A 21453-nucleotide genomic window follows, 5' to 3' on the forward strand; every position below is an offset into this window, starting at 1 on the left:
ATGAGACTTTCATTCATGAAATGTGTAGTATATACTTCTCTTCTGAGATTTGTATCTTCTTATGCCAGAACGAAAAGCTCCGTTCCTCCGCCCGCCATATTCGTCAATTGATTGACAGATGACTCATCTGCAATCCACTAATCGTTGTTTCCCCCCGGAGCGTTCAGTCCCTTTGGGGGAGGGGGAAACAATTGGTGGTGGGGGGGGGGGGGGAACAACGATTGGTGGATCATCAGTCAATCAATTGACGAATATGGCGGGCGGAGGAACGGCGCTTATGGTTCTGGCATTACAAGGTACAAATCTCAGAAGAGAAGTATATCCTACACTTCATTTGATGAATGAAAGTCTCTTTCATTTTTTAAATTCTACCCTATGACTTGAGCGACTATGCTCAAGTTTGCATTCACTTTAAATATAAATTCTGGTGTTAAAATAAAATGCTTTGCTTCATAAGAGAATATTATTTTTAAACATATTACATTTTTATGCTATGTGTTTAACACCTACAAAGGGATTAAACATGGGCTAGATTTATCAAAGCTGAGGCGGGGCGAAATCACCCGCAGGCAATCACCATTGCACACAAGTGCAATTTTGCACTCGCGTGCAATCCCACACCCCTGCCCGCGCACAGCCAATCACGCGCGGGCAGGAGCTGTCAATCTTCTCGGTCGGACTCGACCGCGGAGATTGAATTTCCCCACCTTAGAGGTGGCAAAGAGGTTAAGGAAGCGGCGGTCTGGTGATCGCTGCTTGATAAATTACGGCGAGCAAGTTCTTGTGAGCTCTTGCAGCCGTAGGACTTTGGTAAATCGAGCCCTTAGTTAAAGTTGTTGTCCTGTGATACTCCCGATAAGAATACAGCTGGTGAGCAAATTAAAAAAAGCATGTATGTGTATGTTTAATTTGTGCCATATTCCAGGAGGGTAACTTTGACTATCTATTTAACCCCTTTGATAGTACTAGACACATAGTAAACCCTTTAAGTGATCCTGGATGCCCATAACGGATGCAGCACCTGACCAGAATGACTGCGGACATCAGGATGGAGTCCCTCCTCACACAGTAAAGGAACCCACCTAAATATACATTAAGTAAGCGCTAGCGACCAGTAGGTGCTGGAGATGACACAGAGGAAATGAATGAGAGTGCTAGAGAGAGGAGAGAGTTGTTTGACACATAGAGAAGGCTGTACAGGTCTGGCTGCTGGGAGGTAACCGCTGCTTCGTCACCGGAGTTTGATCTCACAACAAATGCAGTTGATGGGATTGCAGTCCGGAGGCTGATATGTACATGCAAAGTCACAGAGCGGACAGCACGAGAGACCGCTGCAGCTGGGACAGCTCTGTAAAACCGAGAGGCACTGTGAGAATAGAGAAACTGATAGACTGTAATCAAGAACAAATACATTGGGAAAAAAGGGAGAGCAAGCAAGAAGAGATGAGTATACGCGAGCGACAGTGAGCATTAGTAAGCTGTGAGAATGAGAGCAAGAGAGACAGTGAGCATTAGTAAGCCGTGAGAATGAGAGACTCTGTGAGACTAAGAGAGACAGTGAGCATTAGTAAGCTGTGAGAATGAAAGCATGAGAGACAGTGAGCATTAGTAAGCTGTGAGAATGAGAGCAAGAGAGACAGTGAGCATTAGTAAGCTGTGAGAATGGGAGACTCTGTGAGACTAAGAGAGACAGTGAACATTAGTAAGCTGTGAGAATGAAAGCATGAGAGACAGTGAGCATTAGTAAGCTGTGAGAATGAGAGCAAGAGAGACAGTGAGCATTAGTAAGCCGTGAGAATGAGAGACTCTGTGAGACTAAGAGAGACAGTGAGCATTAGTAAGCTGTGAGAATGGGAGACTCTGTGAGACTAAGAGAGACAGTGAACATTAGTAAGCTGTGAGAATGAAAGCATGAGAGACAGTGAGCATTAGTAAGCTGTGAGAATGAGAGCAAGAGAGACAGTGAGCATTAGTAAGCTGTGAGAATGAAAGCAAGAGAGACAGTGAGCATTAGTAAGCTGTGAGAATGAGAGCGTGAGCATTAGTAAGCTGTGAGAATGAGAGCAAGAGAGACAGTGAGCATTAGTAAGCTGTGAGAATGAGAGCAAGAGAGACAGTGAGCATTAGTAAGCTGTGAGAATGAGAGCAAGAGAGACAGTGAGCATTAGTAAGCTGTGAGAATGGGAGACTCTGTGAGACTAAGAGAGACAGTGAACATTAGTAAGCTGTGAGAATGAAAGCATGAGAGACAGTGAGCATTAGTAAGCTGTGAGAATGAGAGCAAGAGAGACAGTGAGCATTAGTAAGCTGTGAGAATGAGAGCAAGAGAGACAGTGAGCATTAGTAAGCTGTGAGAATGAGAGCAAGAGAGACAGTGAGCATTAGTAAGCTGTGAGAATGAAAGCAAGAGAGACAGTGAGCATTAGTAAGCTGTGAGAATGAAAGCAAGAGAGACAGTGAGCATTAGTAAGCTGTGAGAATGAAAGCAAGAGAGACAGTGAGCATTAGTAAGCTGTGAGAATGAAAGCAAGAGAGACAGTGAGCATTAGTAAGCTGTGAGAATGAGAGCAAGAGAGACAGTGAGCATTAGTAAGCTGTGAGAATGAAAGCAAGAGAGACAGTGAGCATTAGTAAGCTGTGAGAATGAAAGCAAGAGAGACAGTGAGCATTAGTAAGCTGTGAGAATGAGAGCAAGAGAGACAGTGAGCATTAGTAAGCTGTGAGAATGAAAGCAAGAGAGACAGTGAGCATTAGTAAGCTGTGAGAATGAGAGCAAGAGAGACAGTGAGCATTAGTAAGCTGTGAGAATGAAAGCAAGAGAGACAGTGAGCATTAGTAAGCTGTGACAATGAGAGCAAGAGAGACAGTGAGCATTAGTAAGCTGTGAGAATGAGAGCAAGAGAGACAGTGAGCATTAGTAAGCTGTGAGAATGAAAGCATGAGAGACAGTGAGCATTAGTAAGCTGTGAGAATGAAAGCAAGAGAGACAGTGAGCATTAGTAAGCTGTGAGAATGAGAGCAAGAGAGACAGTGAGCATTAGTAAGCTGTGAGAATGAGAGCAAGAGAGACAGTGAGCATTAGTAAGCTGTGAGAATGAGAGCAAGAGAGACAGTGAGCATTAGTAAGCTGTGAGAATGAAAGCAAGAGAGACAGTGAGCATTAGTAAGCTGTGAGAATGAGAGCAAGAGAGACAGTGAGCATTAGTAAGCTGTGAGAATGAGAGCAAGAGAGACAGTGAGCATTAGTAAGCTGTGAGAATGAGAGCAAGAGAGACAGTGAGCATTAGTAAGCTGTGAGAATGAAAGCAAGAGAGACAGTGAGCATTAGTAAGCTGTGAGAATGAAAGCAAGAGAGACAGTGAGCATTAGTAAGCTGTGAGAATGAGAGCAAGAGAGACAGTGAGCATTAGTAAGCTGTGAGAATGAAAGCAAGAGAGACAGTGAGCATTAGTAAGCTGTGAGAATGAAAGCAAGAGAGACAGTGAGCATTAGTAAGCTGTGAGAATGAGAGCAAGAGAGACAGTGAGCATTAGTAAGCTGTGAGAATGAGAGCAAGAGAGAGAGTGAGCATTAGTAAGCTGTGAGAATGAGAGCAAGAGAGACAGTGAGCATTAGTAAGCTGTGAGAATGAAAGCAAGAGAGACAGTGAGCATTAGTAAGCTGTGAGAATGAAAGCAAGAGAGACAGTGAGCATTAGTAAGCTGTGAGAATGAGAGACTCTGTGAGACTAAGAGAGACAGTGAGCATTAGTAAGCTGTGAGAATGAGAGCAAGAGAGACAGTGAGCATTAGTAAGCTGTGAGAATGAGAGACTCCATGAGACAAAGAGAGACAGTGAGCATTAGTAAGCTGTGAGAATGAGAGCAAGAGAGACAGTGAGCATTAGTAAGCTGTGACAATGAGAGCAAGAGAGACAGTGAGCATTAGTAAGCTGTGAGAATGAGAGCAAGAGAGACAGTGAGCATTAGTAAGCTGTGAGAATGAAAGCATGAGAGACAGTGAGCATTAGTAAGCTGTGAGAATGAGAGCAAGAGAGACAGTGAGCATTAGTAAGCTGTGAGAATGAGAGCAAGAGAGACAGTGAGCATTAGTAAGCTGTGAGAATGAGAGCAAGAGAGACAGTGAGCATTAGTAAGCTGTGAGAATGAGAGCAAGAGAGACAGTGAGCATTAGTAAGCTGTGAGAATGAGAGCAAGAGAGAGAGTGAGCATTAGTAAGCTGTGAGAATGAGAGCAAGAGAGAGAGTGAGCATTAGTAAGCTGTGAGAATGAGAGCAAGAGAGAGAGTGAGCATTAGTAAGCTGTGAGAATGAAAGCAAGAGAGACAGTGAGCATTAGTAAGCTGTGAGAATGAGAGCAAGAGAGACAGTGAGCATTAGTAAGCTGTGAGAATGAGAGCATGAGAGACAGTGAGCATTAGTAAGCTGTGAGAATGAGAGCAAGAGAGACAGTGAGCATTAGTAAGCCGTGAGAATGAGAGCAAGAGAGACAGTGAGCATTAGTAAGCCGTGAGAATGAGAGACTCTGTGAGACTAAGAGAGACAGTGAGCATTAGTAAGCCGTGAGAATGAGAGCAAGAGAGACAGTGAGCATTAGTAAGCTGTGAGAATGAGAGCAAGAGAGACAGTGAGCATTAGTAAGCCGTGAGAATGAGAGCAAGAGAGACAGTGAGCATTAGTAAGCCGTGAGAATGAGAGCAAGAGAGACAGTGAGCATTAGTAAGCCGTGAGAATGAGAGACTCTGTGAGACTAAGAGAGACAGTGAGCATTAGTAAGCCGTGAGAATGAGAGACTCTGTGAGACTAAGAGAGACAGTGAGCATTAGTAAGCCGTGAGAATGAGAGATTCTGTGAGACTAAGAGAGACAGTGAGCATTAGTAAGCCGTGAGAATGAGAGATTCTGTGAGACTAAGAGAGACAGTGAGCATTAGTAAGCCGTGAGAATGAGAGATTCTGTGAGACTAAGAGAGACAGTGAGCATTAGTAAGCCGTGAGAATGAGAGACTCCGTGAGACTAAGAGAGACAGTGAGCATTAGTAAGCCGTGAGAATGAGAGACTCCGTGAGACTAAGAGAGACAGTGAGCATTAGTAAGCCGTGAGAATGAGAGACTCCGTGAGACTAAGAGAGACAGTGAGCATTAGTAAGCCGTGAGAATGAGAGATTCTGTGAGACTAAGAGAGACAGTGAGCATTAGTAAGCCGTGAGAATGAGAGACTCCGTGAGACTAAGAGAGACAGTGAGCATTAGTAAGCTGTGAGAATGAGAGCATTAGAGAGTCTGTGAGACTAAGAGAGACAGTGAGCATTAGTAAGCTGTGAGAATGAGAGCATTAGAGAGTCTGTGAGACTAAGAGAGACAGTGAGCATTAGTAAGCCGTGAGAATGAGAGACTCCGTGAGACTAAGAGAGACAGTGAGCATTAGTAAGCCGTGAGAATGAGAGCATTAGAGACTCTGTGAGACTAAGAGAGACAGTGAGCATTAGTAAGCCGTGAGAATGAGAGCATTAGAGACTCTGTGAGACTAAGAGAGACAGTGAGCATTAGTGACTCTGTGAGACTAAGAGACTAAGAGACTATGGCAAGGAGACAATGAGACAGCAAGGAGAGAGAAATTAATAGAGACAGAAATCATGTAAAGCAGACCTGAGAGAGGAGCTGCCAAAATGCAAGAGACAGAGACTGTGAGAATCAAGATAGCAAGAGAGACAGAGAGCATTGAAGACAAAAAAGTGTGTAATAGAGAAAAGAAGAAGCAAGAATGATAGCATGCATTAATAGAGAAAGCAAGAGAGACAAGAAGTACAGAGAGGGTAGTAAGCAGGAGAGACAGCAAGCACAAAAAGAAAAAGAGAGACAGCAAAGAACAGAGAGAGAGAGAGAAAGGAAGAGAGAAAGCAAGGAGAGAGAGAGAGAGAGAGAGAGAGAGAGAGAGAGAGAGAGAGAGAGAGAGGGAGAGAGAAATCAAGAGTGCCAGACAGCACAGGTTGAAGAAGAGAGAAACAGCATAATGGAGAAAAAGTACAAAAGAATGAGAGGACAGACTGTCAGTAGAATGAGAGAACAGACTGACAGTAGAATGAGAGGACAGACTGTCAGTAGAATGAGAGAACAGACTGACAGTAGAATGAGAGAACAGACTGACAGTAGAATAAGAGGACAGACTGACAGTAGAATAAGAGAACAGACTGACAGTAGAATGAGAGGACAGACTGACAGTAGAATGAGAGGACAGACTGACAGTAGAATAAGAAGACAGACTGACAGTAGAATGAGAGAACAGACTGACAGTAGAATGAGAGGACAGACTGTCAGTAGAATGAGAGAACAGACTGACAGTAGAATGAGAGGACAGACTGTCAGTAGAATGAGAGGACAGACTGACAGTAGAATGAGAGGACAGACTGACAGTAGAATGAGAGGACAGACTGACAGTAGAATGAGAGGACAGACTGACAGTAGAATGAGAGGACAGACTGACAGTAGAATGAGAGGACAGACTGACAGTAGAATGAGAGGACAGACTGACAGTAGAATGAGAGGACAGACTGACAGTAGAATAAGAGAACAGACTGACAGTAGAATGAGAGGACAGACTGACAGTAGAATGAGAGAACAGACTGACAGTAGAATAAGAGGACAGACTGACAGTAGAATGAGAGGACAGACTGACAGTAGAATGAGAGGACAGACTGACAGTAGAATGAGAGGACAGACTGACAGTAGAATGAGAGGACAGACTGACAGTAGAATGAGAGAACAGACTGACAGTAGAATAAGAGGACAGACTGACAGTAGAATGAGAGGACAGACTGACAGTAGAATAAGAGGACAGACTGACAGTAGAATGAGAGAACAAAACGGCTATGAAGATGTGTGTGAATCTCACTGGCAACCATATGGATAAGCAGCCAGGCACTCACTGGATTGGAGGGGCAACAAGAGTCCATGACATGTGCGGGGGAGGGCATCCTACAATCACACGTTTGGGCGCAGCTAATGCACATGTCACACAAACCCAGTTCTCCCACCTTCTGCCAACCGAAACAGGAAGGACAACAATCACGTGCCTGCAGAGAAAGATGGAGGTCAGCGTGTTAAGACAAATACATTTTCACTAGGAACCCCAAACCAGCAACATTTTACATTTTGTGACACAACATATCCCTCTCATTGGCAGTGCTGTCAGTCTACCACTAGGAGGTGCCAGCACCCAGGGCTATTGCTTGCTGTTAGGTGACTGCTATTAAAATGCCATCTAAGTTAAATAAACTATGTGCAGGAAAAAGCAAACATTTGATCATCATTAGTAAAACAAAGTTGATTTGTTTTACATCAGCATCATTTAGATATGTTACAAATCTTTTACTAGCACTAAAAAAATAAAAATAAAGAAAAAGTGAAAGCTATTTAAATTGCTATTGAAAGTAAGTGGATCTAAATGGACAAGGAAATCCGTTTGCAAACATAAAAATGAAACACTTTCATCTCGTTTAATTAAAAAGAACAAATAAATAGTACAATTCATAATACAGGTAGGAAACCCTTTAGCCAAACGGCTTGGGAGCGGAAAAGGTTTGGATTTCTGAAAAATAGTACAGTAATCAGAAAGGTAATATTTGTTGTTTTAACCCTTTCGTGTCAGGGCTAAAGTGCCTACATCGGAACAAGTGTGGAGATGGAGAGAGAGAGAGATGGAGAGAGAGATAGAGATAGAGAGAGATATAGAGATAGAGAGATAGAGATGACTCAATACTAACAGGTTTAGTTCACATATTATATCCCTGCCAGTTTTATACAGTTAGTAACACTATGTAGCATGGTTGGTATTTAGGCTTATGACAATAAGGTACATATGTTACAGAGCACATCAGGCGTCACCTGCAGGCACTGGTGTATCAGGAGAAGAAAGAACAGCACAATAAGGTACAGCGAGACCGCCAGTAAGATGACGGCTGGTAGCGGGATGCTCAGTTCAGAGACTGCCGTGGCTCTTGGTGAGACTGCTGGGAACGTGAGCGCCTGCAGAACAGCAAAAAAACAGCAATTACATAAAAGGGGTGATGGGACAATCAGTAGTAGAAGGAACTGAGGGAGGGATAAGACAAAACACACACTGTAGATACGTCCCAGAGGGCAATAAATGTTAATAACACTCACAGCCATCTGCTCTGCGACCTCTTGGATCCTGGGGAAGAAGACAGAATATACATTAATAGAACTAATACACACAGAGTGGTGGGTTACAGCATTTATACTCTATGCAACCACTTCCCAAATACACCAGCACTTACACACACTGGGTAGAAATACTTCCATAACCTCATACTGGTACCCTGTTACTCACAACACCAATACCCCTTCCCCATGAAACTTCATACCCTGCTATGATACAAACCCTCACCAGCTCTAATACCCCTGCTCAGATACAATCCCTAATACCAGCTCTAATCACTTGCTATAATACAATCCCTAATACCAGCTCTAATACAATCCCTAATACCAGCTCTAATACCCCTGCTCTGATACAAACCCTAATACCAGCTCTAATACCCCTGCTCTGATACAAACCCTAATACCAGCTCTAATAACCCTGCTCTAATACAATCCCTAATACCAGCTCTAATAACCCTGCTCTAATACAATCCCTAATACCAGCTCTAATACAATCCCTAATACCAGCTCTAATACCCCTGCTCTGATACAATCCCTAATACCGGCTCTAATACCCCTGCTCCGATACAATCCCTAATACCAGCTCTAATACCCCTATTCTAATACAATCCCTAATACCAGCTCTAATACCCCTGCTCTGATACAAACCCTAATACCAGCTCTAATAACCCTGCTCTAATACAATCCCTAATACCAGCTCTAATACCCCTGCTCTGATACAATCCCTAATACCAGCTCTAATACCCCTGCTCTGATACAATCCCTAATACCGTCTCTAATACCCCTGCTCCGATACAATCCCTAATACCAGCTCTAATACCCCTGCTCTAATACAATCCCTAATACCAGCTCTAATACCCCTGCTCTGATACAATCCCTAATACCGGCTCTAATACCATTAAGTCCATACCATTAACTGGGTTATGTCTAGAGGATATCAGGAAAAAACTGGATAATATTAAGGTAAATAAAACTCCAGGCCCAGATGGAATACACTTAAGGGTGTTAAGGGAACTTAGCACTATTATAGACAAACCTCTACTCTTAAAGGGCCACTAAACCCAAAATCTTTCTTTCATGATTAAGATAGAACATACAAATTTAAACAACATTACAATTTACTTCTATTATTTATTTTGCTTCATTTTTTAGATATCCTTATTTGATGAAAAAGCAATGTGCATGGGTGAGCCAATCACACGAGGCTTCTATGTGCAGCAACCAATCAGCTGCTGCTGAGCATATCTAGATATGCTTTTCAGCAAAGATCATCAAGAGAATAAAACAAATTAGATAATAGAAGTAAATTAGAAAGATGTTTAAAATTGCATTCTCTTTCTAAATCATGAAAGAAAAAATGTGGGTTTCATGTCCCTTTAATTTTTCAAGACTCATTATCCTCAGGCATGGTACCCCAGGATTGGCGCAAAGCTGATGTGGTGCCAATCTTCAAAAAGGGAAGCAGGGATGATCCAGGAAGCTATAGACCAGTTAGTCTGACATCAATAGTGGGGAAGATATTTGAAGGGATTATAAGGGATTATATTGATGAGCATATTCGTGTAAACAAGATTATGAGTTCTAATCAGCATGGCTTTAGGAGAAATAGATCATGTCAAACTAATCTAATTAGATTCTACAAGGAAGTAAGTAAAAATATAGATAAAGAGGAATCAGTTGATATGATATACTTAGATTTTGCAAAGGCATTTGATACAGTGCCACATGAGAGATTAATGCACAAAATTAAGGGACTGGGAATAGCTGAAAATGTTAGCTCATGGATAAATAACTGGATAAAAGATAGGAAGCAACGAGTAGTAGTAAATGGATCATACTCAGATTGGATAAAGGTAATCAGTGGAGTCCCCCAGGGATCAGTACTGGGCCCCGTTCTTTTTAATATTTTTATAAATGACTTGGAGCAAGGATTAAATAGCGACATCTCTATTTTTGCAGATGATACTAAGTTAAGTAAGGTCATTAGGTCAGAGCAGGATGAACTTTCATTACAAAGGGATCTGCAAAAATTATAAGTATGGGCAAGTAAATGGAAAATAAGATTTAATACGGAAAAATGAAAGGTTCTACATTTTGGAAGTAAAAATAAGCAGGCAACTTATTTTTTAAATGGGACAAGACTTAGCCAAACAGAGGAGGAAAGGGATTTGGGAGTAATAATAGATAACAAGTTAAAGATGGGGGCACAATGAAGGGCAGCGGCTTCAAAGGCTAATAAGATACTAGCATGTATTAAAAGAGGCATTGATTCAAGGGAGGAAAGCATAATTCTGTCACTATATAAAGCCCTGGTAAGACCTCCCCTTGAGTATGGAGTGCAGTTCTGGGGACCGATCGCAACAAAAGATATTGCAGAACTAGAAAAAGTTCAGAGAAGGGCCACAAAGCTAACAAGGGGATTGATTAATCTATGAGGAGAGGCTAGCCAAACTGAGTCTGTTTTCTTTAGAAAAAAGGCGCTTGAGAGGTGACATGATTACTTTATATAAATATATTCAAGGCTCAAATTCAGAGAAGGCAGAAGCTCTGTTTATTCCTAGAAAAATGTTTCTGACAAGAGGTCACAATTTAAGGTTGGAGGAAAGGAGATTTAATCTCCTGCAACAGAAAGGTTTTTTCACTGTAAGAGCAATAAAATTGTGGAACTCATTACCAAAGGAGGTAGTGAATGCCAATACCCTAGATACATTTAAAAATAGTCTGGATACATTTCTGTATATAAACAAGATTCATGGATATGATTGCTAGTGTTAAATGAGTCACCTTTTAGTGGGGTTATTTAAGCTTAACTGGAGCTTTTGTAAGTATTATAAATTTGTATAGGTTGAACTCGATGGACTTTTTTCAACCTTATCTACTATGTTACTATGTATGTTACTCCAATACAATCCCTAATACCAGCTTTAATACCCCTGCTCTGATATAATCCCTAATACCAGATCTAATACCCCTGCTCCGATACAATCCCCAATACCTGCTCTAATACCCCTGCTCTGATACAATCCCTAATACCTGCTCTAATACCCCTGCTCTGATACAATACCTAATACCCCTGCTCTGATACAATCCCGAATAACTGCTCTAATACCCCTGCTCTAATACAATCCCTAATACCTGCTTTAATACCCCTGCTCAGATACAATCCCTAATACCCCTGCCCTAATACAATCTCTAATATCTGCTCTAATAACCCTGCTCTAATACAATCCCTAATACCAGCTCTAATACCCCTGCTCTGATACAATCCCTAATACCAGCTCTAATACCACTGCTCAGATACGATCCCTAATACCAGCTCTAATACCCCTGCTCAGATACAATCCCTAAGACCAGCTCTAATACCTCTTCTCAGATACATTCCCTAATACCTGCTCTAATACCCCTACTCTAATACAATCCCTAATACCAGCTCTAATACCCCTGCTCAGATACAATTCCTAATACCAGCTCTAATACCCCTGCTTTGATACAATCCCTATTACCTGATCTAATACAATCCCTAACAACAGCTCTAATACCCCTGCTCTGATACAATCCCTAATACCTGCTCTAATACCCCTGCTCTGATACAATCCCTAATACCAGCTTTAATACCCCTGCTCTGATACAATCCCTAATACCAGCGCTAATACCCCTGCTCAGATACAATCCCTAATACCAGCTCTAATACCCCTGCTCAGATACAATCCCTAATACCAGCTCTAATACCCCAGCTCAGATACAATACCTAATACCATCCCTAATACCAGCTCTAATACCCCTGCTCCGATACAATCCCTAAAACCTGCTCTAATACCCCTGCTCAGATACAATCCTTAATACCTGCTCTAATACCCCTGCTCTGATACAATCCCTAATACCAGCTCTAATACCCCTGCTCAGATAAAATCCCTAATGCCAGCTCTAATACCCCTGCTCAGATACAATCCCTAATACCTGCTCTAATACCCCTGCTCAGATACAATCCCTAATACGGTGCTAATACCCCTGCTCTAATACAATCCCTAATACCGGCTCTAATACCCCTGCTCAGATACAATCCCTAATTCTTGCTCTAATACCCCTGCTCTGATACAATCCCTAATACCAGCTCTAATACCCCTGCTCTGATACAATCCCTAATACCGGCTCTAATACCCCTGCTCAGATACTATCCCTAATACCTGCTCTAATACCCCTGCTCTAATACAATCCCTAATACCGGCTCTAATACCCCTGCTCTGATACAATCCCTAATGCCAGCTCTAATACTCCTGCTCAGATACAATCCCTAATACCTGCTCTAATACCCCTGCTCAGATACAATCCCTAATAAGGCGCTAATACCCCTGCTCTAATACAATCCCTAATACCGGCTCTAATACCCCTGCTCAGATACAATCCCTAATTCCTGCTCTAATACCCCTGCTCTGATACAATCCCTAATACCAGCTCTAATACCCCTGTTCTGATACAATCCCGAAAACCTGCTCTAATACCCCTGCTCTAATACAATCCCAAATACCTGCTCTAATACCCCTGCTCTGATACAATCCCTAATACTGGCTCTAATACCCCTGCTCAGATACAATCCTTAATACCTGCTCTAATACCCCTGCTCTAATCCAATCCCTAATACCGGCTCTAATACCCCTGCTCTGATACAATCTCTAATACCAGCTTTAATACCCCTGCTCTGATACAATCCCTAATACCAGCTCTAATACCACTGCTCAGATACAGTCCCTAATACCTGCTCTAATACCCCTGCTCTGATACAATCCCTAATACCTGCTCTAATACCCCTGCTCTGATACAATCCCTAATACCTGCTCTAATACCCCTGCTCCAATACAATCCCTAAAACCAGTTCTAATACCCCTGCTCCGATACAATCCCTAATACCAGCTCTAATACCCCTACTCTAATACAATCCCTAATACCAGCTCTAATACCCCTGCTCAGATACAATTCCTAATACCAGCTCTAATACCCCTGCTTTGATACAATCCCTATTACCTGATCTAATACAATCCCTAATAACAGCTCTAGTACCCCTGCTCTAATACAATCCCTAAAACCAGTTCTAATACCCCTGCTCTGATACAATCCCTAATACCAGCTCTAATACCCCTGCTCAGATACAATCCCTAATACCAGCTCTAATACCCCTGCTCAGATACAGTCCCTAATACCTGCTCTAATACCCCTGCTCTAATACAATCCCTAATACCGGCTCGAATACCCCTGCTCTGATACAATCCCTAATACCAGCTCTAATACCCCTGCTCAGATACAATCCCTAATACCTGCTCTAATACAATCCCTAATACCAGCTCTAATACCCCTGCTCAGATACAATTCCTAATACCAGCTCTAATACCCCTGCTTTGATACAATTCCTATTACCTGATCTAATACAATCCCTAATAACAGCTCTAATACCCCTGCTCTAATACAATCCCTAATACTGTCTCTAATACCCCTGCTCCAATACAATCCCTAAAACCAGTTCTAATACCCCTGCTCTGATACAATCCCTAATAACAGCTCTAATACCCCTGCTCTGATACAATCCCTAATACCAGCTCTAATACCCCTGCTCTAATATAATTCCTAATACCTGCTCTGATGCCTCTGCTCTAATACAATGCCTGATACCAGCTCTAATACCCCTGCTCCGATACAATCCCTAATACCAGCTCTAATACCCCTGCTCTGATACACTAATAACCATATTACACAACAGGAATCATTAATACCCATATTACACACCACCACTAATGCCCATATAACACACCATGAATACCCCTATTACACATCACTAATACCCCTATTACACATCACTAACACCCATATTACAAATAAATAATACCCATCTTACACATCACTAATACCCATATAACACATCTCTAATACCCATATTACACCTCACTAATACCCATAATACACATCACTAATACCCCTATTACACATCACTACTACCCATATTACACATCACTAATACCCCTAGTACACATCACTAACACTCCTATTACACATCACTAATACCCATATTACTAATACCGATATTACACATCACTAATACCCATATTACACATTACTAATACCCATTTTACTAATACCCCTATTACACATCACTTATACCCCTATTACACATCACTAATACCCCTATTACACGATCACTAATATCCCTATTACACATCACTAAAACCCCTATTACACATCACTAAAACCCCTATTACACATCACTAATACCCATATTACAAATCACTAATACCCATATTACACATCACTAATACCCATATTACACATCACTAACACCCCTATTACACATCACTAACACCCCTATTACACGATCACTAATACCCCTATTACACCTCACTAATATACCCCTATTACACCTCACTAATATACCCCTATTACACATCACTAAAACCCCTATTACACATCACTAATACCCATATTACACATCACTAATACCCATATTACTAATACCCATATTACACATCACTAATACCCATATTACTAATACCCATATTACTAATACCCATATTACTAATACCCATATTACACATCACTAATACCCATATTACTAATACCCATATTACACATCACTAACACCCCTATTACACATCACTAACACTCTATTACACGATAACTAATACCCCTATTACACCTCACTAATATACCCCTATTACACATCACTAAAACCCCTATTACACATCACTAATACCCATATTACACATCACTAATACCCATATTACTAATACCCATATTACACATCACTAATACCCATATTACACATCACTAACACCCCTATTACACATCACTAACACTCTATTACACGATCACTAATATACCCCTATTACACATCACTAAAACCCATTTTACACATCACTAAAACCCCTATTACACATCACTAAAACCCCTATTACACATCACTAAAACCCCTATTACACATCACTAATACCCCTATTACACATCACTAATACCCATATTACACATCACTAATACCCATATTAGACATCACATACCCATATTAGACATCACTAATACCCATATTAGATATCACATACCCATATTAGACATCACTAATACCCATATTAGACATCACATACCCATATTAGACATCACTAATACCCCTATTACACATCACTAATACCCATATTACACATCACTAATACCCATATTACACATCACTAATACCCATATTACACATCACTAATACCCCTATTACACATCACTACTACCCATATTACACATCACTAATACCCATATTACACCTCACTAATACCCATATTAGACATCACTAATACCCATATTAGACATCACTAATACCCATATTACACATCACTAATACCCATATTAGACATCACTAATACCCATATTAGACATCACTAATACCCATATTAGACATCACTAATACCCATATTAGACATCACTAATACCCATATTAGACATCACTAATACCCATATTACACATCACTAATACCCATATTACACATCACTAATACCCCTATTACACATCACTACTACCCATATTACACATTACTAATACCCCTAGTACACATCACTAACACTCCTATTACACATCACTAATACCCATATTACACATCACTAAAACCCCTATTACACATCACTAAAACCCCTATTACACATCACTAATACCCATATTACACCTCACTAATACCCATATTACACATCAATAATACCCATATTAGACATCACTAATACCCATATTACACATCACTAATACCCATATTACACATCACTAATACCCATATTACACATCACTAATACCCCTATTACACATCACTACTACCCATATTACACATCACTAATACCCATATTACACATCACTAATACCCATATTACACATCACTAATACCCCTATTACACATTACTAATACCCATATTACACATCACTAATACCCATATTACACATCACTAATACCCATATTACACATTACTAATACCCCTAGTACACATCACTAACACTCCTATTACACATCACTAATACCCATATTACACATCACTAAAACCCCTATTACACATCACTAAAACCCCTATTACACATCACTAATACCCATATTACACCTCACTAATACCCATATTACACATCACTAATACCCATATTAGACATCACTAATACCCATATTACACATCACTAATACCCATATTACACATCACTAATACCCATATTACACATCACTAATACCCCTATTACACATCACTACTACCCATATTACACATCACTAATACCCATATTACACATCACTAATACCCATATTACACATCACTAATACCCCTATTACACATCACTACTACCCATATTACACATCACTACTACCCATATTACACATTACTAATACCCCTAGTACACATCACTAACACTCCTATTACTAATACCCATATTACACATCACTAATACCCATATTACACATCACTAATACCCATATTACTAATACCCATATTACACATCACTAATACCCCTATTACACATCACTAATACCCCTATTACACATCACTAATACCCATATTAGACATCACATACCCATATTACACATCACTAATACCCATATTACACATCACTAATACCCATATTACACATCACTAATACCCATATTACACATCACATACCCATATTAGACATCACTAATACCCATATTACACATCACTAATACCCATATTAGACATCACTAATACCCATATTAGACATCACTAATACCCATATTACACATCACTAATACCCATATTAGACATCACTAATACCCATATTACACATCACTAATACCCATATTAGACATCACTAATACCCATATTACACATCACTAATACCCATATTACACATCACTAATACCCCTATTACACATCACTAATACCCATATTACACATCACTAATACCCATATTACACATCACTAATACCCATATTACACATCACTAATACCCATATTAGACATCACATACCCATATTACACATCACTAATACCCATATTACACATCACTAATACCCATATTACACATCACTAATACCCATATTAGACATCACATACCCATATTAGACATCACTAATACCCATATTACACATCACTAATACCCATATTAGACATCACTAATACCCATATTACACATCACTAATACCCATATTACACATCACTAATACCCATATTAGACACCAGAAATCACTAATACCTTCGGCATAATACCCCAGCAGTATTTACAATCTTCTGCTGAGCTACCACTCACATCTCGCGATATTTGGGCTGCGTCTCTCATTGCTATGGAGACGCGAGAATACAGGAAGGTGGTACGGCAGCCGGGGTGGTCCAATCCCTATAAGGTTTGAACGTGACGGTAGTTTCTTACAGATGTGATGTGAGTAACTTGTTTGGAGTCCGGGGCGGGAAACTGAGCGTGAGAGAGCTCCACATTGTGGGGATAACTGGTATTGCATGGGTCGGTCCCATTATAATGGGGAACTATATCTAATCGATACTTTACCATTTATTACTTGGGAGTGACACTGTCAGCAACTTGGACTTTGTAAATACCTTAAATACTATCATGGGGTACTAATGTACTATTGTTAGCTGGAGCCATTGAGACACTGTCACTAACTTGGCTCTGTCACAGATTCTGTCACTGAGGCGCTGTCACAAATTGGGGCTTTGTCGCATGCTCTATCACTAACTGGGGCTCTGTCATTGAGACAGTTTTACTAACTGCGGCACTGTCACTGAGTAATGGGGCTCTGTCACTGAGACTACAGTCACTAACTGAGACTCTATCACTTATTGGGGCTCTGTCACAGATTCTGACACTAACCCGGGGCACTTTCCCTTAGACTCTATTACTTACTGGGGCTCTGTCATGGAGACACTTTCACTAACAAGCACTGTCACTGAGACTCTATCACTAATTGGGGCTATGTCCCTGAGACTCTGTCATGGAGACACTGTCACTACCTGGGGCTCTGTCACTGAGATTCTGTCACTACCTGGGGCTCTGTCATGGAGACAATGAAACTTTCCCTGAGACTCTGTCACTAACTGGGGCTCTGTCATTGAGACAGTTTTACTAACTGCGGCACTGTCACTGAGACTGTCACTTACTGGGGCTCTGTCACTGAGACTACAGTCACTAACTGAGACTCTATCACTTATTGGGGCTCTGTCACAGATTCTGACACTAACCCGGGGCACTTTCCCTTACACTCTATTACTTACTGGGGCTCTGTCATAGAGGGACTTTCAGTACCAAGCACTGTCCCTGAGACTCTGTCACTAACTGGGGCTCTGTCACTACCTGGGACTCTGTCACTAACTGGGGAACTGTCACATATTCTATCACTAACTGGGGCACTGTCCCTGAGTCTGTCACTCACTGGGGCATTATCACAGAGATACTGTCACTAAATAAGACACTGTTATTGAGACTGTCACTAACTGGGGCACTGTCATGGAGATACCGTCTCTAACTGGGGCTCTGTCCCTAAGACTTTGTCACTAACTGGGGCTCTGTCCCTTAGACCCTGTAACTAACTGGGGCATTATCACGGAGATACTGTCGCTAAATAGGACACTGTTATTGAGACTGTCACTAACTGGGGTATTGTCACAGTGATACAGTCACTAACTGGGGCACTGTCCCAGAGACACTGCTACTTAATGGGACACTGTCACTGAGACTGTCACTAATTGGGCCACTGTCACAGAGTTACTGTCACTAGGGCACTGTCACTGAGACTCTTTCACTAACTGGTGCATTGTCACTGAGACTCTGTAACTAACTAGGCCACTGTACCAGAGACATTGTCACTAAATGGGGCACTGTCACTGAGACACTGTCACTAACTGATTGCTTATGTGTTTGCATGCAGGTTCAATTCATGACTTGTGTCTAGTTATCATTTTTTTTTTACATTATTTTATAGCACAAAATATTATATGAACGTTACAGAAATGTCTAAATACTTCATTGTAATAATAGATTACCATTCTTGTGTTAGTTAAATTGAGTACAATTTTCATAGTTTAAAACTGATTAACTTTTGACTAAACCAGGGAAGAATCATGTGAAATCCTTATGTGTGTGAACTAAAGAATTTAAAAGACTGCATGAAGCATAGAAATATGTCTTTCCTGAAAGGGGGAGGTCAGAGAACATGCAGGCTGTGGCCCACTGGGGTTTTGGATGTGGAACCAGTGTGGGAGGGGAGGGGTCAAGGCATGCTATAGGCATAAATATAATGAATATATAGGGTGAAGTTCTGTACACTCCTTTAAGGGATACTGAACCCACTTTTTTTTTTTCTTTCGTGATTCAGATAGAGCATGCAATTTTAAGCAACTTTCTAATTTACTCCTATTATTAAATTTTCTTTGTTCTCTTGGTATTTTTATTTGAAAAATCAGGAATGTAAGCTTACGAGCCGGCCCATCTTTGGTTCAGCACCTGGGTAGCGCTGGCTGATTGGTGGCTAAATGTAGCACGCCAGTTGATTAAGCTTGTTACTATTTGAATTAAGTAGCATACAAGATATACAAGCTATAATACGAGTATCACTGAGTGTGCTACCGGATGAATTCTCAGTCGGTATGAATGATTATAGAAATAAGGGATCTTAGCCAGAAATCATCTGCAAGAGTATTTTACCTGGAAGCTTGCAGGTAGGAGGCTGCCTTTGAGCACCTAGGTTCAAATGGTGATTGCATTGTATCCACTACTTTACCTCCCCTAACAGTATGGGATATAACCTATAACTGAATGAATTTTAGTTGAAACAGACTAACACCCAAATGAAGCTCAACTATGCTTTTAACTTCTCCAGTCGGTATTGACAGTCTGGAAATTAAAGGGGCAGTAATTAATGTAAACTGCCTTTCTATTTCTATCACTTGGTTTTGGTGTTAACTAATTATAAATACCCCCCCATTAACTATGTACTTATATGCTATAGGCATGGCTGGGTGTGTCTTGGGTGGGAGGCGTTCGTGGGCATGTCTGGGACAGTCTGCGGGCGAGGATTAGGGAAATTCTGCAAATCGGAAAATACTGTCTCAGAGGGACAGCAGGACAGAGCTCAGAATTAGAGACTGTTCCTCTCAAATACGGACAGTTGGAAGATGTAGTTAAAGGGACATTGTACACAAGATTTTTCTTTGCATAATTGTTTTGTAGATGATTCATTTTTATAGCTCGTCTGGATGTGTTTTTGTAACAATGTACAGTTTTGTTTATTTTTAAATAACATTAAAGGGACAGTAAAGTCAAAACTAAACTTTCATGATTCAGATAGGACATGCAATTTTAAACAACTTTCCAATTTACTTTTATCATCAAATTTGCTTTGTTCCCTTGGTGGTATTTTTGAAAAGCTAAACCTAGGTAGGCTCAAACTGATTTCTAAAACCGTTGAAAACCACATCTTGGCTCTGAGCATTTTGAAAGTTTTTCATAGCTAGACAGTACTAGTCCATGTGTGTCATAAAGATAATATTGTGCTCACTCCCGTGGAGTTATTTAAGAGTCTGCACTGATTGGCTAAACTGCATGCCTGTCAAAAGCACTGAGATAAGGGGGCAGTCTGCAGAGCCCTAGACACAAGGTAATCACAGAGGTAAAAAGTGTATTAATATAACCGTGTTGGTTAAGCAAAACTGGGGAATGGGTAATAAAGGGATTATCTATCATTTTAAACAATAACAATTCTGGAATAGCCTGTCCATTTAAGCTTATTTTAAGACTCCTAACCAAGCCCCAAAGTATCAGATGCATACTGATGTCTACAGAATCCTGCTTCCTCCTGTTTGTGTAATGGTTCTTTTCATATGCAGGGGACGGTCTTCTCTTCCTGCTTTCTCAGCGGTGTCCCAGCCTAACCTCATCAGCAGAGCTAAATCGGGAGCTTCTAATTACGTTTTTAAACGGTTTTATACTAGATGTTTAGATCAGTATCTATGTCTATTACATACAGTTATATGAAAATTGGTTTACACTGTCCCTTTAAAAGGAGTACAACTTTGACTACATGTTTAACCCTTTAGAAGGACTTAACCCCATTGTGGCAGTACTATAATGTTCACATCGGAACGAAGTTCTGATGTAAAAACTATTATTAAAAATGAAATCACACGATTGTTAATACAATCGCTTGATTTCAAGGCTGGGATCGGATCATGGGGGACTGCCTAAGCTGCTAGACACGCCCCCAGGCCAATCCTTGCCTACGTCAAAGGGGCTGATCCTTGCCTATGTCAAAGGGGGAAGCTGCAGGA

General features: G+C 40.8%; 1 protein-coding gene across 1 annotated transcript; it reads right to left on the bottom strand.

Moving 5' to 3' along the window:
• Positions 1-674: 674 nt before the first annotated feature.
• Positions 675-17439, bottom strand: LOC128642506 (uncharacterized). The gene is made up of 5 exons (XM_053695287.1): positions 17369-17439; positions 8158-8185; positions 7879-8019; positions 6921-7067; positions 675-1348 (listed from the first exon to the last, which is right to left on the bottom strand). The coding sequence occupies exons 2-5, from the start codon at positions 8161-8163 to the stop codon at positions 1232-1234; spliced, it is 411 nt and encodes a 136-aa protein (XP_053551262.1). The 5' UTR covers positions 8164-8185; positions 17369-17439; the 3' UTR covers positions 675-1231.
• Positions 17440-21453: the final 4014 nt, after the last annotated feature.

The sequence above is a fragment of the Bombina bombina genome, chromosome 11, assembly GCF_027579735.1.
Source record: "Bombina bombina isolate aBomBom1 chromosome 11, aBomBom1.pri, whole genome shotgun sequence".
Taxonomy (NCBI): Eukaryota; Metazoa; Chordata; class Amphibia; order Anura; family Bombinatoridae; genus Bombina; species Bombina bombina.